At 42.5% G+C, this 27149-nt stretch overlaps 1 protein-coding gene across 1 annotated transcript; it reads right to left on the reverse strand.

Annotated features, from left to right (window-relative positions):
- LOC110534408 (protein FRG1) lies at window positions 1–16757 on the reverse strand. The gene is made up of 9 exons (XM_090187318.1): window positions 16320–16757; window positions 16040–16107; window positions 15815–15937; window positions 3846–3903; window positions 3429–3543; window positions 3019–3123; window positions 2687–2778; window positions 1108–1218; window positions 1–685 (listed from the first exon to the last, which is right to left on the reverse strand). Exons 1-9 carry the CDS (start codon window positions 16376–16378, stop codon window positions 649–651), a joined length of 768 nt encoding a protein of 255 aa, XP_090043444.1. The 5' UTR covers window positions 16379–16757; the 3' UTR covers window positions 1–648.
- Between the last annotated feature and the right edge of the window lie 10392 nt (window positions 16758–27149).

Here is a 27149-nt window from a genome sequence, read left to right on the forward strand (position 1 = left end):
TAAGTTTTGCCAAGAGAATGTTTAAGAAGCTATGTTTTCAAAACTATTTTTTTTTTTACATGAATTCTGATTATTTCCAGGGATACACAACATCCTGAAATATATGTAGATATCTTTGTTAGAAAGAATACTATATTTCCCTTGATGTAGTGATGCTGAAAGCAACAAAAAAAATTCAACTTACCCCACTCTCCCTACAGTATTGCCTAATACACAAACATCAATGGACTGTCCCAAACATCTAACAGATCTACTGATCTGCCGTTTTTTAGGGCAAAACAAAGATAGTGGTGGTAGGCATGTTAGCAATGATTTACAGGAAAATTGGTTACTGAGTAATCTCTCAAATACAATCCAGTTCACCATAACCACTACTGCTGTTTATTACCTGAGATGGGAAACTCAGTGAAACAAGGTATTCAGTCTTCTGAGGAGCCTGCTAGGGAAGGGGTTTGGGGATTGAAATGACAATAAATCGCACAGTTTTACTTTCTCTTAACCAAATAAAATGTATTCATGATTAAAAAGTTCCATCAAAACAGATACATCAATGCCAGTCAAACAATAAAACTAATTAAAAAAAGAGCCTTTTTGATTTTAACATAAGAAATTCAAAGACGAGTGGACAATCCATAAATTCTTGTATCTTCACTTGCAGTATCGGTCTGCTTTCATCTTGGCTCTCCTGTGGACAAAAAAAAAAAAAACTATCCACCACTATCCACCAGACAATGTGATTAGCTATCATGTGACAAATCAGCTTGTTGAATCACATGTTGAATTGAAACAGGTTCGCGCAAATAGGTTTAGAGTATGTTGGCAGTTTGACCAGTTAAGTGACCGAATCCTGCTATTAAATGGCCATCAGTAGGAGTCATGTCAACAGTAATTTGGACCAGTTCCAGAACAATTTCTTGGAAAAGGAAGTTTGTGTTGATCATTAAAACCAATTTGTGTGCGCGGGTTTTTTCCTTTTGGGGCACTTACCGCCACTGAAATCAAAATTTCACTTAGTCATGCATTGATGTCAATGGGAGACTGAATGAAAATTAGACTTAAGTGGAAGTTTAGGATTTGCCTCTTTTGTGAAGATATTTTTCCCCCCACCTGTCTAACAGCTCCTCGTGGAACTTCCCGTCTTTCCGGGCCATCTTCAGCGTGTTGCTGTCCTCCTCGTTCACCCTCAGCCGCCTGTCTTGGAAACTCTGGAACTTCTTTCTGTAACGTCAGAAATCCGTGTTCAGTGAGACATTAACACGTGATAAGACACGGAAGGACCAGTGACACGCCACTATCAAACACAAAGAATAACATCACAGAACAGAAATCTAATCACAGGTGTAGTGAAATGCTTATGTTCCTAGCTCCGACAGTGCAGTAATACCTAACGATACAAACCCCCCCAAAAAACATGCAAATCCCCAAAATAAAAAGGTTAAGAAATATTAGAAAGAGCAATGTCAGAGTTTGGAATATAAATAACAATGCACTCTGGGGCATAAACCTGACGACTATTATCAATGACAAATGTGTATACAAATGTGTATAGAGCAACTTACACTCGCAAGTACCGTGCCATTTCATTGACGTAAACAGTCCTGATAGTAGATACATACAGAGTGCAATAGGCCCTCTAGCAGTGGTTACAGTCTGTCAGTGGTTTATGATTCACGGGCAGCGCTCTGTTCATGCAACACGCTCTGGGATGCTAAGCACTACATCACGATGACGGGCTCAAGGGCAGCCATTATCGGCACGTCAACATGATGAGTCCATTTCCCCCGTGTTTTTTTCTCCTCTAAAATAAAAAACGATGGAGAGGGGGAAGATTAAAAATGGAACATGAAGTTGAGGTGGGAAGAGGAGAAACGGAAAACACAATGACAGCCTTGTTCACGCTTAGCTCTCAGAACTTAATGGGCCGCCGTGGGCCGTAAAAGCGGCAGCGGTGGTTCCGTTCTCGTTCCCATTTCCATCCCCGTAGCGTTGGCCCATCAATCGGCCTTTTAAGGGAGCGGGATTGATGAGGTGGCGCCCCTACGCTCCCCCCACCAGCACCCTCCTCCTCCTTGTGCATCCGGGCTTGTGAATTAGTTGTCAAAATCTCGCAGAAGCAGAGTGGAAAGTTGTCAGATGAAAATGGAGGGAAATCACTGTCTGTCTACGGAAGGTCACAGAGTTCATCCCATCCACCTTCCTGGCTGTATTTTCTACATAAAATGCCCCCCGTGAGAATTGGTAGGTGAAGTTTAAAGGAAAAATCCACCCCCAAACAATTTGTCCATTGTTGACATAGTCCCAATATGTTTTGCATGTCAACAATAAAGTTTAAGATACAGAACTTTCAAAATACAGATATGCAGCCAGTATGAACAATTTCGGTATAACTGCAGTACTGCACAGTAATTTAGGATAACAGTCCACTGTTGACCCTTGTTGGGCATATCTGACAAAAAGGTCTGTCTTAACGTTTTTCATAAATGCATAAAACATTGTCGTGATATAGGGCAGGCCATGGCATTTCCGATACCTTTACCATTACTAATGTTCATTTGGACAAGATCAGCCGTACAACAGGGGTTTACAACCTCTAGACTAGAGAGCATGGAATCACAGCCTTGTACGATTGCCGCTGCAAATGTTGCTGCCACTGTGAGTGTGATTTAGGCCGACAGACGGTACATACACGTAGTTGAGCTCGCAGTTCTTCACGTTGCCCCTGTCCTCGTCGGCAATGTCGTCGTTTCGCTTGACCTCCCTCTCCGCGCATGACCGGATCTGTTCATCATCATCATCAGAGAGAGAGAGAGGCAGAAGGAGAGAGGGGCAAAACACAAAACAGTTGCATGTTGAATAGCAATATCCTGCCCCCCCCCCCTAATGTTCAGAGACATTTTGTTTTTTCATCCCGTCACCAACTTCACACTGCCCCAGTGGGATGTAATTGGGATGTAATTTCTGTAGTATAGATGGGGAGTGGTGGGGTTATGGAGCGACCTTGTGAAATATATACATCACCTTAACCATCTCGTCATCCCCCGCCAACTTGCCCTTGGCCTCAATGTCCCCACATTCACTGTAAGAGATGAAACAGCTATTTGCTGCCATGAGAGCCATTTTTCCCTGGAACGGGGGAAAGAGAAAGAAATTTGTAAAAAAAAAGAAAAAAAGAAAGGAAGACAAACAGAAATGAAAAGAGAAATATTTGACAGATGAGTTTCACCTCGCGAGGTAAAAGCTCATATGCAGAGAGCGTCAAGCTTTCACTCCGAACCACATCAACAAAGCAACAAGCTTGTGAGGGAAAACGAGGCTTATCTATATTTTGGGTTACAATGCAACAAGTTCTATATGAAATGGCATATCACAGTCTTTGTATGCATCGACTTTGACCATTTTTTGGGGGGATTGACAGTTGCTTCACTCACGTCCTGGAAAACAGGCTCCCACTGTTCGCGGGAGCCGATGGCGTCGGAACGCCCCACCACGACCCCCTCCGAGGTGATCCCTAGATACTTCCCATAGCCAGACTTCAGGGCTACCCTAGGGAGAAAAACACAGGAGAACAAAATTCATGCCTGGATACTGGCAGGTTGATTTTGAGTGTCTAAAAACTTTTCCAAAGACTATTCAAAGATAGACCATTTGAACGACAGAAGTGATGCTCCTTTATAACGTTCTCATTTAAATCCAATTTTGTATTTATAAAATTGTAAACCTGCAGAGACTGTAATTGTTCTTCCAAAGTCTATTATAACTCACCAGGGGACACTTTCTATTCAGATTTGGAGAGAAGAAGTCAACATAAAATGTGCGTAGGTGATATTTACTCCTTTCATACGTACCTAGAGTCTGACAGCTTGATGGCAGTGAACTGCTCCGGGGGGTCTGGCCCTTCATCGTCTGGAAAATATCAAAGAAAACATTTCCCTTTTAAGAGTCACGAAACCCTGATTGATATTCTAAAATCAGAGCATTTTCACTTTTTTATTTTCCCTTATTTTTTATCCGAGAGGAGCTTTTAGTTTTGGTTTAATGAGGATTAAAACTAGATGACTCTATTATCACTTCAAACATTTGGGAGCTCGGCTCTGCCGACTTAACATTCAGAGTGTCGAAACGTCGGGCGCGATTAGCATTTCTCACATTCTCTCGCCAAGGGGTTGTGATCTTGAGGAAGAAAAATAAATCTGTTTCAGTGGTGCCAATACAATGCATTTGATCTAGAATATATTAAACGTACAATAATGATGTGTCATTCTGAGAAACGGGCCATTTGCATCATTTCCTCTACCCTTGAGACGTACTGACTGATGTTTTACTAATGCTCCATGGTCCTTAATAACACACAACCTCGGGCTACACAATGTTGCTGCTGTGTGCTAGCGATCGCCTACACCCAACCCTACTCTCTTGAAACCCAGACCTCAAATCTTGCGTAATTGCATCAGATGCTCGATTAGGTTCTTGGGGAGATGTATGAGAACAGATACTATAAGACTAGAGAAATCTCCACCCCCTTAAAAAAAAGAAACTCTCAGCTAAAGGCTCCCACCCCTTCAGAAAATGTTCCCACTTGAAATCATTGCCCCAATTTAAGCACCACCCTAAATGCGGTGACACCCTGTGGAGATCGGCCACGGGAGTGTTTCGTTTACTCTCAACTTATCGTTTGATTGGTCAATGGTGGTTGATTTTGGGTTGAAAGGTTACACCTTCAGATGTTATAAATAGAATGAAATGCCTTTGTTCTCTCTCTTGTCCTGTATCCAGTCCATGGAGGAAGGTTGCATGATCAATTCTCCTTTCCTAGACTTGTCCTGTAAGTTCACCTTAGGATCTATATGCTTGGAAAATTTTGCCCAATGCTTGCTTGTATATCTTTATATTCATTATCTTTATGATGTCGGATAAACATTTTAAAAGGCTAATTGCTTACTCGCGTGTGATGTGTACTGTATATTCACATAATACATATTATCAATATATATTATTGCCCATTATAGCTTCATGCCCTAGTGTCCTTTTCTTTCTCCTCAGTGATGGATAAAAGTTGTGGATGGATTTCTACCCTATTGCTTTGTCCTGCCAGATCAGGGGCCATTGATGAAAGGAAGCTAGTTAATCATACCGAGAAACACACTCCGTAAGGATGTGACCATCACAGGTTATCACAACTTTAGGGAAAGATAAGGAGAGTCTGTCAATTTCAAGGACAGGCTGATGCAAATGTAAATTGGGAAACCACACCTCTGTGTGCAATCATTGGGCATTGGGATAGCAAATAAATTCCCTAGGCTCACATACAGTGGGGCAAAAAAGTATTTAGTCAGCCACCAATTGTGCAAGTTCTCCCACTTAAAGATGAGAGAGGCCTGTACTTTTCATCATAGGTACACTTCAACTATGACAGACAAAATGAGAAAAAAAAATCCAAAAAAATCACATTGTAGGATTTTTAATGAATTTACTTGTAAATTATGGTGGAAAATAAGTATTTGGTCAATAACAAAAGTTTCTCAAAACTTTGTTATATACCCTTTGTTGGCAATGACAGAGGTCAAATGTTTTCTGTAAGTCTTCACAAGGTCCACACACCGTTGCTGGTATTTTGGCCCATTCCTCCATGCAGATCTCCTCTAGAGCAGTGATGTTTTGGGGCTGTTGCTGGGCAACACGGACTTTCGACTCCCTCCAAAGATTTTCTATGGGGTTGAGATCTGGAGACTGGCTAGGCCACTGCAGGACCTTGAAATGCTTCTTACGAAGCCACTCCTTCGTTGCCCGGGCGGTGTGTTTGGGATCATTGTCATGCTGAAAGACCCAGCCACGTTTCATCTTCAATGCCCTTGCTGATGGAAGGACGTTTTCTCTCAAAGTCTCACGATACATGGCCCCATTCATTCTTTCCTTTACATGAATCAGTCGTCCTGGTCCCTTTGCAGAAAAACAGCCCCAAAGCATGATGTTTCCACCCCCATGCTTCACAGTAGGTATGGTGTTCTTTGGATGCAACTCAGCATTCTTTATCCTCCAAACACGACAAGTTGAGTTTTTACCAAAAAGTTATATTTTGGTTTCATCTGACCATATGACATTCTCCCAATCTTCTTCTGGATCATTCAAATGCTCTCTAGCAAACTTCAGACGGGCCTGGACATGTACTGGCTTAAGCAGGGGGACACGTCTGGCACTGCAGGATTTGAGTCACTGGCGGCGTAGTGTGTTACTGATGGTAGGCTTTGTTACTTTGGTCCCAGCTCTCTGCAGGTCATTCACTAGGTCCCCCCGTGTGGTTCTGGGATTTTTGCTCACCGTTCTTGTGATCATTTTGACCCCACGGGGTGAGATCTTGCGTGGTGCCCCAGATCGAGGGAGATTATCAGTGGTCTTGTATGTCTTCCATTTCCTAATAGTTGCTCCCACAGTTGATTTCTTCAAACCAAGCTGCTTACCTATTGCAGATTCAGTCTTCCCAGCCTGGTGCAGGTCTACAATTTTGTTTCTGGTGTCCTTTGACAGCTCTTTGGTCTTGGCCATAGTGGAGTTTGGAGTGTGACTGTTTGAGGTTGTGGACAGGTGTCTTTTATACTGATAACAAGTTCAAACAGGTGCCATTAATACAGGTAACGAGTGGAGGACAGAGGAGCCTCTTAAACAAGAAGTTACAGGTCTGTGAGAGCCAGAAATCTTGCTTATACTAATAAATACTTATTTTCCACCATAATTTGCAAATAAATTCATAAAAAATCCTACAATGTGATTTTCTGGATTTTTTTTCCTCATTTTGTCTGCATAGTTGAAGTGTACCTATGATGAAAATTACAGGCCTCTCATCTTTTTAAGTGGGAGAACGTGCACAATTGGTGGCTGACTAAATACTTTTTTGCCCCACCATGTTTCTCAGACCACAATAGTCAGACAGACAGGTTAAATTCTAATTATATTCCATCCCCTAAAGCAGGTCTATATCTCCCCGTGACCTTACAGAGGGCATTCACAAAGTCTCCTGCATCCAGTGACTAAGCATCTTGATGGCTTTTCTCAGCTTGAGAGGGCTAAACTATTCTAGACGGGGTTCCTTCTTAGTGAAAATCCCATAAAAGTGCAGAAACATCATCTCTCTGTCCCTGTAACTCAATTTCTCTTTCATCTCATTTAAATGAGCCTGCCTCCCAAGTTAGAGCCTCACCAAGGGAATAGGAATAGTTCACGTTTTATTCTCCTGGCCGTTTTCCCGCTTCAATGAAAAACCGTGAGCTGAATCCCAGGTCTGCGTCTTTGGAGGGTGGATGGGTTTTATGGAACATTTCAAAACATCTCTCGCCTTAGGGCAGAGAATTTTTGCCTGGAAACTCCCATTTAGACTAGCTTGGCTAGTTAGGTTAGGTGTTCCACCCCCAAGTTGAGGCCTTTTCCCTGAGGCTCAGGGGCTGGTGTAATGGGGCTCTGGCTTGCTAGTCAGTGGGGCTAACAGTGGGGAGACGAAGCATATCGTCTGTGAGCCTGGATTCAAAGATGTGATTCAAGCACACGTTGGCAATATCCCTCTAACTTGTCACACACGCCAACTTTGAATGGTAAACATACAATCGAAATGGTTGGTGCCGATCTTTCCCGTTCATTTTAGATTGTGGACTACACTTTTCACCTTAAACTACCCAGTGGGTCTGGATCTATTGTGGACCCTAGACACAATACCACTTGGTGGTATGAAAACGTGACCAATTTATATGTTGTGCTGAAAAACTATGCATTTAAGAGGCAAAGAATCACAATGACATTAGGTCAATGATACTCATTTGGATCTTGATATCCATAAACCATGAGACGAGAGAGCTCTTTGCCTGTTACCTTGTTGCATTCTAACCCATCACAGAGCTGTGCAATACATTTCCTCCGAATATTTCATTGTCTTCCTGCCTCTGCAAATGGATGGGCACCATAAATCGTAGCTAGCACCAGATTCATATTGATGATATCCAATAACGTGCTTGAGAGGACAAAGAAATAGATTAATGCCTGGTGTGTGTGTGTGTGTGGAGGAGCAATTCCAGCTTCCTCGCTAAAACCATTACCAGGCAAGCTGTGCAGAAATGAATGTCCTAATAGCTTCTGGAACAACATAGTAGTTCAGTTCTCCCTTTCATTTTCCGTGTCCACTCTCTCAGAGTGTGATTTCAAATTGATTTAGAACGAAACGCTAAATCCTATACCGTTTAGGACAAAATTGGTTTACATTTCAAAACGCTTGGTACCGCACACAGGCAGCCATCGAATGCGGCGGTCATCGAAAAAGCAAGAAAATAAAGTTGGAAGAAACAATTAGTGACCCCCCCCTCCCCCATTCTCCACAATGACTCAAAATTCCCTGCCACTTTGCCAGGCTAATGGAACGTGACGTCCATTACGGCTCTTTGGTTTCCTCACTTCGTATTGGAATAGAATGGAACATGAGAAAACTGGGCTTCATGGGGGAGATTTTCTTCCATTCACTTCTGGGATTCATTAATTCCAGACGATTACCAGCTCCATTTGCTCTGTCTATAATGCCGAATTACAGAATCCAACACAGACCCAAAAAAGTGTATTTACATTTTTTGGTGATAATCAAATTGATACTTACAGTCTTGGAAATCACTGCAACTCCCATACAGACTCCGGTGAGAAGGCCATGCATCCTCTGAAACACGACCCCGCCAAGCCGCACTGCTCGCTTAACATGGAAGCCAGCCGCACCAATATGTAGGAGGAAACACTGTACAGCTGGCGACCAAAGTCAGCATGCATGCGCCCGGCTGCCACAAGTCGCTAGAGCGCGATGGGACAAGGACATCCCAGGCGGCCAAACCCTTCCCTAACCCGGATGACGCTGGGCCAATTGTGCGCTGCCTCATGAGTCTCCCGGTCGCGGTCGGCTGCGACACAGCCCGGGATCAAACCCGGATCTGTAGACCGCTGCGCCACTCGGGAAGCCCCGATGCAGACAATTCAAGTAAATGCAAGTGACATGCTGGGCAGGCTTGCATTTCAAAAACGACTTTATAAGAGGGAACAATCAACAGGACCACTTTAGATTTTTCTCTCTCTCCTTCATTTCAATCTTGTCAGTTCGAATTGCAAAGTGAAATCATTTAAGAATTTACAGCCATTTTAGAGTGACTCATTCTGACAACTCGAGAGAGGTTGTCATCTAAACGGTTGCACAAGACACCACACAGCCTTGACTTAAGCAGATTAAGTTCACAAAACAACGTGTGCTCAAGCTACCAGTTGCGCGACCATACCTTACAATAACCATCATTTATGATAATCCTAATGTATGATGATAATAAGTAAATCAAGTTCCAATTGAAACTACGGTCCCATTAGTTGTTTTTTTTTGAGACATGAAGATGCCTTTAGTTTAGTGGGCCAACCTGTTGAGTTGTGCAGACCACCCAAGTTGGTAACATTGGTGCAAGTCACTTGAATCACAGTCGATTTCAGCAGCTGAGCTGCTAGGGATGCGGCAGAGATGAGGGGATTCAAGAAGTGTTTTGGCGATAGCTTGCCAAACTACCCTCTCAAAGCTCCTGCAACATCTGGCTGACATTTAACTGTGTCCGTGGTTACTAGCCTGGCTCCACAGCTACACCAGTGGAAGAAGGCAGAGGGTGATGATGAATGGCACATTCGGCCACTTCTGGTGTGCCACAAGAGGGCGTCGTCTCACCATATCCGTTTATCCTTCACATGTCCAACCGAAAAGTTCAGTGACACTGGGTATGCTGATGATGTAGGGCTGTCCCGAGCCATATACAACTAACCAGCATCCAGGAGGACACTTCCATGGGCTTGGAGGCAAAAGCAGCTGGAAGAGTGGGCCACATCCAACAACCTGCTCCTGAATGGAAAAAAAGTCTGTGGAAATTCGGATATGTTATTATTGAGACCATCCACAACCCACACCACTAATCCTAGAAGGACAGGAAGTACCCGTGGTAACAACAACTAAATATATTGGTTTTCATCTAGACTCTAACCTCAGTGGTGACACACATGTGGAGCAGTCAGTGAGGAAGGCCTCAAAATGTCTGCACTTTTTGAATGGTCTTGCCAGAAATGGCCTACCCACTGAAGATCTGGTCACAGTCTATACTATACTGGTCAGACCTTGTCTGGAAAACGGTGGAGTGCTGTTAGTTGGATGCAGTAAAAAGCAGCAGGCCCAACTAGACAGGGTGCAGAGGAGGGCCTTGAGGATCATCTCCAGAGTTGGAGCAGTCCAACCACAGCTTCCCTTGCAGTGCATCTGGCAAGGAACATGCACTCTTGAACAACCCCTGCATGACCCGCTCCCTCTAAGGGAGGTGAATGCACCACCAGGCTGCTGAGAAAGACAGTCCTGTGTTACTGCCCGTATTATAAAACAACAAAAACACCACTCTACCCACTGCTGTCAGACTGTACAATAACTTTAGCTCTTACAGACCTAATCTTAACCATTCAGTTTGACTATCATGAAAAGAAATGTCAAATATACACACACACACACACACACACACACACACACACACACACACACACACACTGGGGAGAACAAGTATTTGATAACCTGCCAAATCGGCAGTGTTTCCTACTTACAAAGCATGTAGAGGTCTGTAATTTTGATCATAGGTACACTTCAACTGTGAGAGACGGAATCTAAAACAAAAATCCAGAAAATCGCATCGTATGATTTTTAAGTAATTCATTTGCATTTTATTGCATGACATAAGTATTTGATCACCTACTAACCAGTAAGAATTCCGGCTCTCACAGACCTGTTAGTTTTTCTTTAAGAAGCCCTCCTGTTCTCCACTCATTACCTGTATTAACTGCACCTGTTTGAACTCGTTACCTGTATAAAAGACACCTGTCCACACACTCAATCAAACAGACTCCAACCTCTCCACAATGGCCAAGACCAGAGAGCTGTGTAAGGACATCAGGGATAAAATTGTAGACCTGCACAAGGCTGGGATGGGCTACAGGACAATAGGCAAGCAGCTTGGTGAGAAGGCAACAACTGTTGGTGCAATTATTAGAAAATGGAAGAAGTTCAAGATGACGGTCAATCACCCTCAGTCTGGGGCTCCATGCAAGATCTCACCTCGTGGGGCATCAATGATCATGAGGAAGGTGAGGGATCAGCCCAGAACTACATGGCAGGACCTGGTCAGGAATGGGAGAAGGTCATGTGGTCTGATGAGACAAAAAGAGCTTTTTGGTCTAAACTCCACTCGCAGTGTTTGGAGGAAGAAGGATGAGTACAACCCCAAGAACACCATCCCAATTGTGAAGCATGGAGGTGGAAACATTCTTTGGGGATGCTTTTCTGCAAAGGGGACAGGACGACTGCACCATATTGAGGGGAGGATGGATGTATTGCGAGATCTTGGCCAACATCCTCCTTCCCTTAGTAAGAGCATTGAAGATGGGTCGTGGCTGGGTCTTCCAGCATGACAACGACCCGAAACACACAGCCAGGGCAACTAAGGAGTGGCTCCGTAAGGAGCATCTCAAGGTCCTGGAGTGGCCTAGCCAGTCTCCAGACCTGAACCCAATAGAAAATCTTTGGAGGGAGCTGAAAGTCCGTATCGCCTAGTGACAGCCCCGAAACCTGAGGATCTGGAGAAGGTCTGTATGGAGGAGTGGGCCAAAATCCCTGCTGCAGTGTGTGCAAACCTGGTCAAGAACTACAGGAAACGTATGATCTCTGTAATTGCAAACAAAAGTTTCTGTACCAAATATTAAGTTCTGCTTTTCTGATGTATCAAATACTTATGTCATGCAATAAAATGCAAATGAATTACTTAAAAATAATACAATATGATTTTCTGGATTTTTGTTTTAGATTCCGTCTCTCACGGTTGAAGTGTACCTATGATAAAAATTACAGACCTCTACATGCTTTGTAAGTAGGAAAACCTGCAAAATCGTCAGTGTATCAAATACTTGTTCTCCCCACTGTGTGTGTGTGTGTGTATATATAAAACATAATTATGTGGACATCCCTTCAAATTAGTGGATCAAACTAAAGGCTACTCAGTACTACAGTTGCAAAGGGTAGGAAACTTTCCGGAAATGTTTTGAAAATTATCCATGGGAAGTTAAGCCTGGGAATTTTGCTTGATATCAAAAAAGTTAGCTTATAACAGTGAACCTTTTTTATGGGATACACATAAGGCAATTCTAGGTCTTGTGGCATATTTTGGTTAAACTATCCACAATTCAATGGAATTGCAACCCTCTGCATGCACAGTGCATTCTTCCATCACATGTAGAGCTGATTCTCAAGATCTTGCACACTAATGAGATGCTATTGAGCTCACACTACTACACTGTCTGAGCCAAGGACTACATGCTTTCCGGTAAGTTTTGCTTACTGGGTGGGGTGAATATTTTATATGACATACATTATTTTTTTGTAATTAGTAAATAGTAGCCTACAGCAAAGTGTGTTTAAATAATTTATAACTTGTTAACAATTTCTGCTACTTAGTTGTTGCTACCATGTGGGTTTTAGCTTGCTTGAGCCTGCTAACAGAGGAGTGTTAATACACCTGTTTCCATACCTGTTCCATTTTAAAACATTTATCTTACAAAAGGAGTTGTTTAATCTAACTTCTTAACTATTTATCTGTACATGGAATTGTATGTTGTTTTTCTAACTCATTTTTTTCTAATCTTTACAGAAAAATGCCACTGGCACTATCTGATGTGTGGAGACATTTCACTGCAGCTAATGTAGAAGGAAAAGCTGTGTACATTTGCAAATACTGTGCCAAATCATATGTGAAGAATGCAACAAAGATGCAGAATCATCTGGCCAAGTGCATAAAGTTTCCTCAGCGCTCTCAACAAGCAACCTCTGACAAAAGTCCCTCTACTTCTAATCAAAGTGAAAATGATGAATCAGACACCTTATCGATATTAACAGCTCATGGTCCTCCTGGAATCAGAAGTTTTTTTGGCTCAATAGCAAACGTAATCAGAGAAATAATGAGGAATGTCTTGCTCGAGCTGTGTATGCAACTGGTTCACCTCTGATTCTCACAGGCAATGTGTATTGAAGAGATTTTTGTCATGTTCTTCGCCCAGCATACACCCCTCCAACCAGACATGCTTTATCTACTCATTTGCTAGATACAGAGTTCAACAGAGTTCAAGTGAAGGTCAAGAAAATCAGAGAAATCAGACCGTATTGCAATCATCTCTGATGGGTGGTCGAATGTCCGTGGGCAAGGAATAACTAACTATATAATCTCCACCCCTCAACCAGTATTCTACAAGAGCAAAACAAGGGACAACAGACACACCGGTCTCTACATTGCAGAAGGCAGTCATCAATGACTTTGGACAACAGAAGGCTGCTTGGTCTAAAGTGGAGTCCTACCCTCACTTCACACCCAATGGCTGTGCTGCTCATGCATTGAATCTGCTTCTCAAGGACATTATGGCACTGAAAACAATGGATACACCCTACAAGATAGCCAAGAAAATGGTTAGGTATGTGAAGGGTCATCAAGTTATAGCAGCAATCTACCTCACCAAGTGAGAAGAATAAGAGCACCACATTGAATCTGCCCATCAACACCCGTTGGGGTGGGGTTGTCATCATGTTTGGCAGTCTCCATGAGGGGAAGGAGTCTCTCCAAGAAATTGCCATATCACAGTCTGCCGATATGGACAGCCCCATCAAGAGGATCCCCCCTTGATGATGTATTTTGGGAGAGAGTGGTAAGCAGCCTGAAACCTATAGCAGTAGCCATTGCACAGATTTAGGGAGACAATGCCATCCTGTCTGATGTTCAGACCCTGCTTGCAGATATAAGAGAAGAAATTAATTCTGCCATGCCCACTTCACTGTTGCTCCAAGCAGAGGAAACTGCAGTTCTGAAATACATCAAAAAGTGTGAACACTTCTACGTGAAGCCCATACATGCCGCAGCGTACATGTTGGATCCCAAGTATGCTGGCAAGAGCACCCTGTCTGGTGCAGAGATCAACAAGCCATATGGTGTCATCACTACCGTGTCTCGCCATCTTGGCCTGAATGAGGGCAAGGTTCTTGGCAGTCGGGCGAAGTATACTTCCAAGCAAGGACTTTGGGATGGAGATGCAATATGGCAGTTGTGCCAACATATCTCATCAGCCACCTAGTGGGAGGGACGTTGTGGATCTGAGGGTCTTTCCCCTGTTGCCTTCATCATCATCCAAATCAGAGCGCAACTGGTCCTTGTTTGGGAACACACACACCAAAGAACACAACAGGCTGACCAATACAAGGGTTGAAAAATCGGTGGCCATTCAAGCAAATTTGAGGCTTTTTGAGCCTGACAACGAGCCATCCTCAACCAGGTTGGAAAATGACAGTGAAAGATGAGGCCTCAGAGTCTGATGTTCAGAGGTGGACATTGAGGAGGTCCAGGGAGAAGACATGGAAGCCTGAGAGGAAGACAACCAAAGCTTTAGTTTCTAGATGATCATTATACAGATGTATGTTGAAAACATTTTAGGGATGCGATGTATCATTGGGGATCATTCAATATTCCCTTTATTTTGTTGTTCAGTGAAATCATCCCACGTGAAGAGTCAAATCATTTAATTAAAGTTCAATTCGTGACTAAATTGTTTTTTTAATTATTTCTATTGGAATGATTTAATAATTTGAAATGATGTCTACTTACGATAAGGTAAAAGGTTTATGTTTCTGTCTCCATATATGGTAAATATATCCAATGCAAAAAAAACATCTACATTTAAATGGTATTCATTTGCATATATATTTTTGTTAATTCCCAAATATTCCTGTTAATTCCCACCTCTGAATATTCCCCAAAATGTGCAACCCTACTCAGTACTGTCTTGTGATGAGTAACCCTGCCCCAAAGATTTGTGTTAGGGGTCAATCCATTTAAACAAAACTTTCCATACATGTTTGCCCATGGAAACATTTGTCACAAAGGGACTTTTTGAACCTGAATGCCAAAACATTCAGGAGATAAAGGTGCTCAGAGTTGACACATTTTTGCACATCCCACCATACCATGAGACATCCATGTCTTCATCACTGGAAAAGAAAAATGGTTCATTTAAAAACTTTCTGAGCACTTCTACAAAGGGCAAATACGTATGGAAGGTTTACTTTAAATCAAAAGGGGTGCTGTCAAAAAAGTGATTGAATTCAAAAGGATTTACCCTTAGGTCTTGAATTGTGCATAAGCCCCCTATTTGATACCTGTGGTTTGCAATCTCTTCCAGTGTTTGTCTCACAACAGTCTAAAACAGTCATCTGTATCTAAACAAAATCAAAATTTCCACTACGTTCAACCTCCCTCCCTGCCCCCTGGTAACAGGTGGAGCAGGAGAGTGAGAGCTGTAACAGGGACTCGACCTCCAGCTCATGCGGTGCAGAGGTGAAAGCCTAACGGACTGTACCACAAAAGCCTCTGGGTTGAGTCAGTACAACGCTCCCATATGCCACTTACTCAAGCATAACATTTTGATCATGCCCCTATCGACTCAATGATGTAACAAATGGCAAAAAGTCTCTCGAAACACTTCCCCCTGTCCAATCAAGTAGCAAAACAACCTAGTATGGCATACAGCAAATTGTGTTTCATCATCATCATCATCATGCATTAATGACAAAACACATAACACCCTACTCCCTATATTATTGTGCACTACGTTTGACCAGAGCTCTATGTGACTTGGATTAGAAGTAGTGTACTACAAAGGACATATTGGGTGAATTTAGCGAAAGATAGTCTCGCACTTTTCTTACCTTGATGTGGTGCACCAACTGTGAACAGACCAGTATCCAGGGCATGGATGTAGGAATTAGTCTGCATCTCTATTGCAACCGTTCCTGAAATCTCCCCAAAGCCACTGATACACCACCATCCACCTAGAAAGCAGAAAAAAAACATGATTGTTTGCTACTTTGTGGAGTATCATAAGAACCCTTTTCAACTAGCTAGCTACCAAGAATGACCAGCAAACAACATACCAACAATATCCGGTTTATCTTGTGCATCGTCCCTTTTTCTCTTCTTATCCTTGTGCTTCTTCTTCTTTCTACAAGACAATTATGGATCAACATTAGCAAGGTCAAATTGGGAAAAAGGAAAATAGCAAACAGTTATCTAGCTAACATTAGCCAGTAACTAACTGTTAATGCCTGGTCAGAGTCGATGAACGATAGCTAGTTTGATAGCATTATTAGCCAGCTTGATTCGCCATCTTCCACACAAACAAATATTGAATTCGATGTTGAGGAATAAACTCACCCCTTGTTTAGTCCTTTCAAAACAAGTTTTGTTATTTTCACTTTTGAATAGTCAGCCATATCTTCAGATTATGGGAAACTAGCTAGCCACCAAGCTAACAACATAAACAAACGAAAACATGCGAGTACGGTGGCTGTCGAGGTAAAAACAAATATCAGTTTCCAAACGAGCGACATCTGTTCTTTGGAGAATATATTAACATTGTATGTGTTCATAAAATACATTGACTAATGCCTTGTTTGTTTAGCATTTTGTTAAATGTAAAAGGTGATGTGTTAGTAATTATGTGTTACTAAGTGTGACAGAGAGTCGTACACGCTCTATATAAACTCACAGTAATTTAATGGGTAAAGGAAACCAACATTTCTTCTAGGTTACTATGGTCATTGGTTGCACTAATTGCACTGTTTGTCTACATAACCTGGTTCAAGCAATAATGACATTACCCTGAAGAAGGCACAGTGATGCCAAAACGTTTGTAGTTTACCCAATACATTACTCTGAGATTATATAGAGGGTTTGTGACTATTTTCTATAGCCTACAGTTTTCTCGCTGTTACAGTGGTCAGCACCTATACGAACATTTTGGGGTGTGCAACAGCTCATGCTTTTCACTAGACTAAGTGTGCCAGAGAATCACACACACACATGCACTTAAACTTGCACACACTCACAATGTCACCCCAACTCCACACACATCCATTCATGCCGTAGTCAAGGAGCAGCTTAAGTGGCCATGTTTAGAGTCTCTGCACAGTCTCACATAGAGTGTATCTCTGTAAACTACCCGAGTCCAGGCCAAGGCTGGCAGTGAGTGTGAGGGAAATTGACTGTCTGTCTCCTGGCTCAGAGGAGTACTGGAGTTTGGCTTTTCTCTCAATAGACTGTGTGTCTGCTGTCTCTGACCAGCAAATTACTGTAAATTACTACCCAGACATTGGTTCTGTTTTTTCATTCACCAAGACTCCTGGAGGGGCTGAAAGAGAGCATGAACACAGACCAACGCACACGCACGCACACACACACACACACACACACACACACACATTCTCTCTTATGCACACTCTCACACACTGGCACTCACACTCTCTCTTTCACACACACACACAAAGTATCTCTCACTCACACACAAATTCATTCTACTTCAACGAACACGCATATGTGTGCTGCTCAACATCACACAATGCGCCAGAAACGTGAAACATTGACTCCACCGACTGCTAACAGGTACATGGCGTTGTGTCAAATTCCTGCACCAATTCCTCCCAGAGTCTTCATTGAAACAACCAACATGTGAGCCATAGCAAGTATCGACCTAGGTGAGAGGGGTGCACTCAAATTAAGGTTTATACTAATGGCACCCCATTAAGGAAGAATAGGCCAATCAGGAAGCCTGTGACAGGAGGTAATAAATCATTGGATGACAGTGTCAGGAAGTAAAATTAATGAGACAGAAGCCTGCCCTTTGTGGTGAAGCAAAGCGCTACCAGGCAGTGGTGTTTCTCAGAGCTGAAAAGTCACACAGACAAAGTGGAGAGATTCAGATGATGTGGGATCACTGAAGTCAATTAAATGCTTTCAGTGATGATAAATGGTCATTTTAGAGAGTTGTATAACTTACGATCAATCAATCAAATGTATTTTATATAAAGCCCTTTTTACATCAGCAGTTGTCAAAGTACTTTAAAGATACCCAGCCTAAAATCCCAAAGAGCAAGCAATGCAGAGTCAGAAGCACAGTGTCTAGGAAAACTCCCTAGAAGGCAGGAAGCTATAAGAAACCTAGAGAGAAACCAGGCTCCAAGGGTTGGCCAATCTTCTTCTGGCTGTACTGGGTAGAGATTTAAGACAAATCACATATTTTGTTTCAAACTGCTCTACTCTATCATATTAGCTAGTATAGCCATCGTACTCCTAACCAGTTACTAGTAATCTGCAAGGACATGCCAGGGTGCAAGCAATATGGTGGAATTCCCTCACACCCTTCCACTTACCTATAGTTTGGAAGGAAATTAAGACATTTGATTGGATCACAGCCCAGTAACATTTCTCAAATGGGAAGATTGTAGTGAATGTTCTCTGGATGTGAGACTTAAAAATAATTCAGATATATTGCAGTGATAACAAAATGTGATTATAAACATTGCTGCTTTTGAAAATGTTTGCAATGTGTTTGAGTCAGTGGAGCGAGTAATCCCAAATCAATTTGCAAACATGAAAGTTAGTCTTGTTTTCATAAATATTTTTTGGACAATTAGAGTCATTTGCGAGTGTGAACCAAGTGAGAATCAAGATTTAAGCCTCAATTAGCCGAACGCTCGGACAAAACTAAAGATGTCGCTGGATGGAAAGAGAAGTCACTGCAGCTTAGATTTGACTGTTTTTGACAAAGTTATTCAATCGGTTTCTAGCAAACACACAACTGAAGACGCTCTCTGTGGAGGTTTAGATTGGCTGTGTCCCAAATGGTACAGTGTTCCCTTTGTAGTGCACTTCTTTTGACTAGGGCCTATAGGGCTTTGGTCAAAAGTAGAGCATTACAAAGGGAGTAGTGTGCATTTCGGACTCAGACTCTGCCTCTTGGTAATTGAGCTCTGTGATGTTCCCTTTCTGTCCTTAAAATGCATTTGATCTAATAAGTCCTCCTGCTCCATTAGCTGCCTTTCAGCTGTGAAGGAAAATTCATCGTCCTTTATGTGGCCAAGACCCAAAACAAGGATAACAAAAAAAGTGGTTTAGGAAATAGTGTTTCAGAGAGAAGAGAGATGTTTGTGGCATTTTAGTTTGACTTCTAAGCGTGAAGGGATTGTGAAAGTAAACTATGACAAACCATTGAAAGTTAATGTCAAAGTGCACGCACGGGCATGAGCACCCACAAATATACACACGCACGCACCACAGTAAACTATGAACCCTATGATGGTGGCTATGCACACAGTGAGTAGTTAAACGCCGAGGAAAGCAATCCCATTTGTAAAATGATGAGATTGACCAGAGGTGTTCCTAAATTACAGCTATCCAGTAAAAAGCCTAAAGAGGACTGAGTGTTCCGTCAGATAACGGCAGACAGTTCGAGACGTCTCAATTGATAGGAACTGACAGGCAAACACTCCCCTCTCTCTCTCATTCTCTCCCTCTACCGCTCTCTCTCCCTCCTTGTTCCACTCCTTCTCTCCCTCTGTTCCTTTCCCCCAAACCATTAGCACTACAGTCCCTCAAATCCTGTTCAGCCTGCCTTGCAAACATAAGTGCAATCTACTCTCCCCCGCAACCACCTCCCTCCCTCCTCTCTCTCTCCGCTGTCACTCAAACCCTTCCTGCGAGGACTCGGGTGATTCAGGGTGAAGTGACTGACAGCGACTGAGCAGGTATCCCCGACTCCCTGTTAAGTGACGGCGTGCAGTTACGCTCCCCTATGGGCCCCTCTCACTTTGTCAATGTCACCGTGCCCCGCTGACGGCTGCTCTTCAGGGATTACCAACTCCTGTAGCGCTCTTTAATGTGGGTGACATTGGTGAGACGGAGAGAGCTTGAGTAACGGATTCTTAAGATGTGGTCCCAAGGGGCCCACTGAGTTAAAAAAAAATGACACAGTGATGTCATCTCTTGGCCGGATGGTGGTGGTGGTGGGGGGGGGGGGGGGGGGGGGTGTCTTTGTCATTTGAGAGGGGCGTAACCCCTGGCCTGATAATTATAGTAGTGGTTGGGGACTTTCCAACCTATGGATACATGGCCCAGTCCAAAAACAACCCTTAGCCTCTAAATCAAAGGCACTTTCTGTAGACCTGAAAAAAGTGTGTGAGTATTCCCACAATATGGTAGTAGCTCCACCTTGCACTCTTTGGTAGTTTGGCCCACTAAGATGTACATGCTAAAATCGCCACTGCTTCAATTGGACAGATTTTGGTCAGAGATAGCCCACTAGGTACAGACGTGTTCAACTATTTCAACTATTTATCTATTTTTGATTTACATTTGGTTGAGTTGTCAACTAATGTGAATTCAACATTAAATAAATAAAACAATTTGCCAGGTCACTGGATTTAGGTTAAAAGTTGGGCATAAAAATGGATATTCCCTTATGTTAACTTTTTTTAAGTCCAATCATTTTCCCACGTTGATTCAACGTCCTCGCAGCGATTTTTTTGGGCCGTTGAAATGAACTGGAAACATAGCTTCGCCTCTCTCTGTCAGTACCAAGCCTTCCAAAAAGATAGAAGAGGACAGCAACACAAGGGTGGACCCTCAACCACAGACTCTATGGGTTGGGTTCCCAGACACAGAGGAAGCCTAGTCCTAGACTAAAATGAATGTTCAATGGAGATTCACCACTAAAAATACATCATCTGTGTCTGGGAAACGGGCAATATAAGCATAGCAAGCTGTTAACCACGCGGCAAGTTATTGACTTATGTTGTGTTAGTGTAAATTCACTTCTGCAAATGAGAGTGCAATGGAACAAAAAAACTCCAGAAATACACACCTGTTCAAAAGTTTGGGGTCACTTAGAAATGTCCTTGTTTTTGAAAGAAAAGCAGAAATCAAGTGCATCAGAAATACAGTGTAGACATTGTTAATGTTGTAAATGACAATTATAGCTGGAAACGGCTGTGTCACGTTCTGACCTTAGTTCCTTTGTTTTGTCTTTATTTTAGTATGGTCAGGGCGTGAGTTGGGGTGGGCAGTCTATGTTTGTTTTTCTATGTTGGTTTCTGTGTTCGGCCTAGTATGGTTCTCAATCAGAGGCAGGTGTCCTTAGTTGTCTCTGATTGAGAATCATACTTAGGTAGCCTTTTCCCACCTGTGTATCGTGGGTGTTTATTTTCTGTCTTTGTGTATGTCGCCAGACAGGACTGTTTCGGTTTTCGTTCGTTCAAGTTATTGTTTTTTTATTTCAGTGTTCAGTTTTGATTCATTAAATATTACATCATGAACACTTACCACGCTGCAAATTGGTCCTCCTCAGAAGAGGAGGATGAGATCCGTTACAGGCTGATTCTTTATGGAATCTACATAGGTGTACAGAGGCCCATTATCAGCAACCATCACTCCTGTGTTACAATGGCATGTTGTGTTAGCTAATCCAAGTGTTTTCATTTTAAAAGGCTAATTGATCATTAGAAAACCCCTTTGCAATTATGTTAGCACAGCTGAAAACTGTTGTTCTAATTAAAGAAGCAATAAAACTGGCCTTCTTTAGACTAGTTGAGTATCTGGAGCATCAGCACTCCTCTTTCTATTCTGGTTAGAGTCAGTTTGCGCTGTTCTGTGAAGGGAGTAGTACACAGCGTTGTATGAGATCTTCAGTTTCTTGGCAATTTCTCGCATGGTATAGCTTTCTTTCTCAGAATAAGAATAGACTGACGAGTTTTCAGAAGAAAGTTATTTGTTTCTGGCCATTTTGAGCCTGTAATCGAACCCACAAATGCTGATGCTCCAGATACTCAACTAGTTTAAAGAAGGCCAGTTTTATTGCTTCTTTAATCAGAACAGTTGTCAGCTGTACTAACATAATTGCAAAAGGGTTTTCTAATGATCAATTAGCCTTTTAAAATGATAAACTTGAATTAGCTAACACAACGTGCCATTGGAAGACAGGAGTGACGGTTGTTGATAATGGGCCTATGTAGATATTCCATTAAATATCAGCCGTTTCCAGCTGCAATAGTCATTTACAACGTTAACAATGTCGACACTGTATTTCTGATTAATTTGATGTTATTTTAATGGACAAAAAAATAAGCTTTTCTTTCAAAAACAAGGACATTTCTAAGTGACCCCGAACGTTTGAACGGTAGTGTACATTTAGTTCAAGCTTCACTAAGCTCAAACAAAGCTAGCACTTTGTGTGTGGCCCCATGATGTCTGTGGGCCCTGCATTTCCAATTCTGTTTCAAGATAGAAGAGAGAGCGCAAATAAAAAGCTAATTAACGTTAAACTGAAGATGTGCTGCGCTGTATACTCCCAAGTTGAAAAACAGATTAACTCAGGAAGAAAAAGGGGTTCAGACGATAAAAGAAGTAAGAAGCAGTCCAGGGACTAGTGTTTTGGAGCGAGTAGAGTACTTCTCTCATGGTGTGCTGGACTGTGGCATTACCTGACTTCATGGGGCTGTACTTCTGGAAATTGACTACAGTCTCTAGTCATTTGTGGGGCTTATGGCAATTTGGCCGCAGGCTATGGAAGATGGGAGTTCAGAAAATGGATAAACAGCCGTGAAATGTCCTTTCAGGACCTTGTTGGAGGTAACAGATAACCCATTTCCGCTTTGTTTCTCTCCCCACCCTTCCTTTTTCCCACCTGTATTTTTCTTAATGCTCACTCGGCGCGTAGGGAGGACGAGAGACTTTGCGCTCTCTGGGGAAGAGTGGAAAACAGAGGTAACCACTTTATGGGTTCCACGTGAAGAGGTCAGATGTTGGTGATAGGAAAAAAAACAAGTAGTAATTCCCATAAGGCCAAGTGAGAGACAAGTCAACGGCGGTCTGACTTCGCTAGACATGTCATTTCACGGTGGCGCACCTGACAAAGCCATTTCAAACAATGGACTTGATGGAGAACTGACATATGAATGGCTGCCAAACAAAGGTCCGTGGTGAAAATTGTAATCATCAAAATGGCTCCATCCATGGTCATTTAAAACAGGGTCGCTCCTAATTTTAAGGGTTCCCACACAAGGACTTCATTACACATTCATAATTCCAACATTATACATTCATGACAGTAGCCTACTTCAGTATTTCATAACTACTCTCGTTCCAGGTGACCAAATGAGGGTGGCTCATTTCATTAATGCTTTTGTCAACAAATGCATACCGATAATTGCAGTAGTAGTGACATTGATGTACAAAAATATTAGTTCCTCATATTAGTGGTTTGGAGAAAAACAATGATTTGAGAAAATCCTTTTACAACCGTCTTCTCCGATTCCATATAGTGCCACGGACCACGGTTAAATTTAGGCCTGTAGCTGGCTCTCTGTAATTACAAACTGTGCAGTGGACATTGAAGAAACCAGTCATTTTGGTGTCCAGTAAAAAGTAAAAAACAAGAGAAAAAAAATAATAAAAATGTCTTCCCTTCTCTTTGTCAGAGTACAGTAATACTCCATTGGCCACACTAGTGACACTCCGGTTTCTCGCAGGTTACCCTGCGGTAGATGTCCTACAGTACACATGCATGCATACAGACAGACAGACCCACACTCCCCAGGTACACCTCAGCATGCCTTCTCCCTGGCAGGTGCTCGCTGTGTGGGGACTCTGAATGCCTTTGGCACACACTCCCGTTCCTGCTACACAACCCCCTCACCCTCTGTCACTCTCTCCTTCCCTCCCTCCTTCCACCCTTGTTCCACTCGTCTTATGCTGGTCCCTCGACCCTTTCATCCTTCCAGACCTAAAGGTTGTGCTTCATCAGTTGTGAATGTTAAAGTGATTAATTTAGCAGCCAAATGGGTCTTGTTGCTGCTGGGCCAATGAGATTAGGCTGTAGAGTCCAGTCAAAGTGTGTGTGTGTGTGTGTGTGTGTGTGTGTGTGTGTGTGTGTGTGTGTGTGTGTGTGTGTGTGTGTGTGTGTGTGAGAGAGAGAGTGCATGTTTGCGTGTGTCTGTGTGTGTTTAAAATATTCGGTTTCAATATTTTATCATAGTCTACCCTCACCCCTGTCTGTCACATGCCAACACTAGGGGGCAGTGCCACCTCATAGATACTGTACGTACTAATCACTAAGGTCAGTGCTATCTTAGATCCTTGGGATGTCCCTACCCTAAACCCTAACCTTAAGCCTTACCCTTACCATAACCATAACCCGGTCTTACCTAACCCTCACCTTAACCATTTTACAATTCTACTTCAATGGGGTAGGGATGTCTCAAGGATCCAGGATTGCAGAGACCTAACCACTACCAGCCCAAGCCAAGTGAAATTGCTCATCCACAGTGCTTTATGTTGCCAGCCGGCCACAGAGTGTGCCACTGAGAATTAGGTAGCATTCCAAAGTAAATCATACTGAAATGTATTTGGGCTATGCATATCTGAATGTGTAATTCAGAGGAACATCGTTATATTTCAAGGAAATCTTATATGGCTTGTGATTGGAGTGTTGTGGAGCGTGTGTAGAGGGTGTAGGACCAGCCACCTGGAAAGAGAGGAACTGCTTTAAAAAGCACACATGATATTCATTGAGGCCATTTTCAATGGCATAGGTACAGGTTGTAGGTGGTGAACAGATCCATATTCTGATAGAGTTTGAGTTTGTCTACTGCTGATTGTTATGAAAGCCACACAATCTGATTGTTCAGTATATATTGCAGTGTGGTAAGTTACTTCGACCTCATAAAAAATAACTAACAGGTCTACATCAATTATTGTCGACATCCTATGGACATCCTTAAGGTTTTGAGAAAAATACTGTGTAGGGTTGTGTTCAGAAGGGTATACTGCAGCAAAAGGTTTTGCAACGGAATTTATGATCCTCCAATCAAACAGTCCTCCTCTGTAGAAGGCCCTGCAATCACAAGCTTTCATTGTGTGTGTGTGTGTGTGTGTTAGGGTTGAATATTTTCAATATTTTCCAACAAATCTTTGAGCCTGATGAGCCATACATTAAATATGTTTTATGAGCCCTTCATTAACAACATTTAATGAGCCCAAGCCCCAAAAAGCCCAAATAATTGTGCCGTTATCCAATACATATATGATATAGGCTACTGCACATTTTGCACGACAGAAAAACATAAAAGCCCATAGATGTAGCTTGCTCTACGCTCTCTTTGGTATAGAAATGAAACTTGCTCCAGTGGGCTAATCTTTTTGAGTGTGGACTGTATTACTGTACTGTACTGTATTATACTGTATTACTGTACTGTACTGTATTATACTGTATTACGTGGACTGGAATCACGCACATCGTTCAAACCATGATAAAAAAACAGAAGAGAACATGCAATTCTGGTGCAGCACATGCAGCCTACAAAGTTACAAGTATAGGCTAGCGAATTTGATTTTAATTTTGAAATATAACAGGGTCTATTTTTTACAATTAATAGGCCGACGCATATATATACCTTTCATAATATTTCCCCTAATGTTATTAGCCTATCTCCTCTTTCTCTCTCTATTGTTGCTTCGTTTCTTCGCTCCCTTTCAAACAGTTAGGCGAAATGAAATAAGTGAATCATTCTCATGACACCCTTGAATAATATAATGTAAGGTAAGAATTAGATGCAGAAGACTTTCACTTCTCTACACAAAGATTGAATGATTATGGGTCTGAATAAATAACTGCTATAGCCTACCGCCATTGCGTTCACTTTTCTCAAACTACCCCTTGAGTTCTATTGGCTGCTGTAAAAAAAATAGCCTATTGGTATAAGAAACGCAGCAAAAATAAACAAGGTCCAGCAAGCTATTCTAGTCTAGCTTTTCCTGCATGGGGCTCCAAGAGCTTAGGAGCATTTTTTTAAGGAGAGGCCAGCGAAGCACAGGTGCTTGCGTATTGTGCAATAGACAGCCTCTATAAGTTAGAAGCTTATTATGCATAACCCGTTATTAATTAGCTAAATATAAATGAATATAAATAGAACGGTATTGAATGTATTACCTGAAAAGGGTAGGCTAGGACATCTACAGTATATATAGGTCTACATATCAATCTAGAACAGGATTATTTATTTTTGAATGGAGTTGATGCGTGCACTGTTTTAAAGCAATGATTTTCGAGTGACAGGCTATTTTAAAACTCTGCAGCGGCATTAAAAGAAAAATAAACAATCTTTACACATTAAACAACAAGGTGACCGCCGAAAGCCAGGGGAATATTGGTAGATAAGACTCGCATTCGGTCTTTACATTACTGCAGCATAGACCATTGCTGCAGCAAATGTAGGCCTACCTGTCAAAAGAACAAGTAGTTACCGTGAGACGATAGGTCTTGTGAACTGTGCTCCATACTGAGATGGGTCTGTCCCCACCCTGAGCGTTGATTCATCGGGCGGTGGAGAAGCCAGATTTAGACATTGCATATAATTTAACAGTTCCATTTCACGCTATGCTGCTCATATAAATAATTTATACAAATTTACCGGTTTCTCGCAGTTATTTATCCCTGGAAAATGGAGTGGTTTTGGCCGGTAAATCCCGGTAAATCTCAGTAACCGGGTTCCCGCTATTCAACCCTAGTGTGTGTGTTGCATGCATATACATGTGTGTGTGTGTGTGTGTGTGTGCAAACCTGGCTTGAAGTGAAGATACACTGAATGATTAACAGTATGTCAGTCTCATAGCAGCTGGAACATGATTCACATCTCTCTGCATTATAGATGTATGGGGAGGTTTAAAAATACACAGGTTGGTGAATAATTCAGCCCCTCCCTCTCACTCTGAGTGATTTTATCCTGAAATGTTTGTTTGTGTCCCAAATTCCCTATGTAATTAAAAATATTTTTTACCACTTTTTTCTCCCCAATTTCGTGGTATCCAATTGGTAGTTACAGTCTTGTCTCATCACTGCAACTCCCATACGGACTCGGGAGAGGCGAAGGCCGAGAGCCGTGCGTCCTCTGAAACACAACCCAGCCCAGCCAAGCTGCACTGTTTCTTGACACAAGCCGCAACAATGTGTCGGAGGAAACACCGAACATCATACACCATGTCAGCGTGCACTGCGCCCGGCCCACTATAGGAGGCGCTAGTGTACGACGGGACAAGGACATCCCTGCCGGCCAAACCCTCCCCTAACTCGGACGACGCTGGGCCAATTGTGCGCCGCCCCATGGGTTTCCCGGTCACGGCCGGCTGCGACAGAGCCTGGAGTCAAGCACTGCGATG

Source organism: Oncorhynchus mykiss, chromosome 10, assembly GCF_057628025.1.
Source record: "Oncorhynchus mykiss isolate SJ-2025 chromosome 10, ASM5762802v1, whole genome shotgun sequence".
Classification (NCBI taxonomy): domain Eukaryota; kingdom Metazoa; phylum Chordata; class Actinopteri; order Salmoniformes; family Salmonidae; genus Oncorhynchus; species Oncorhynchus mykiss.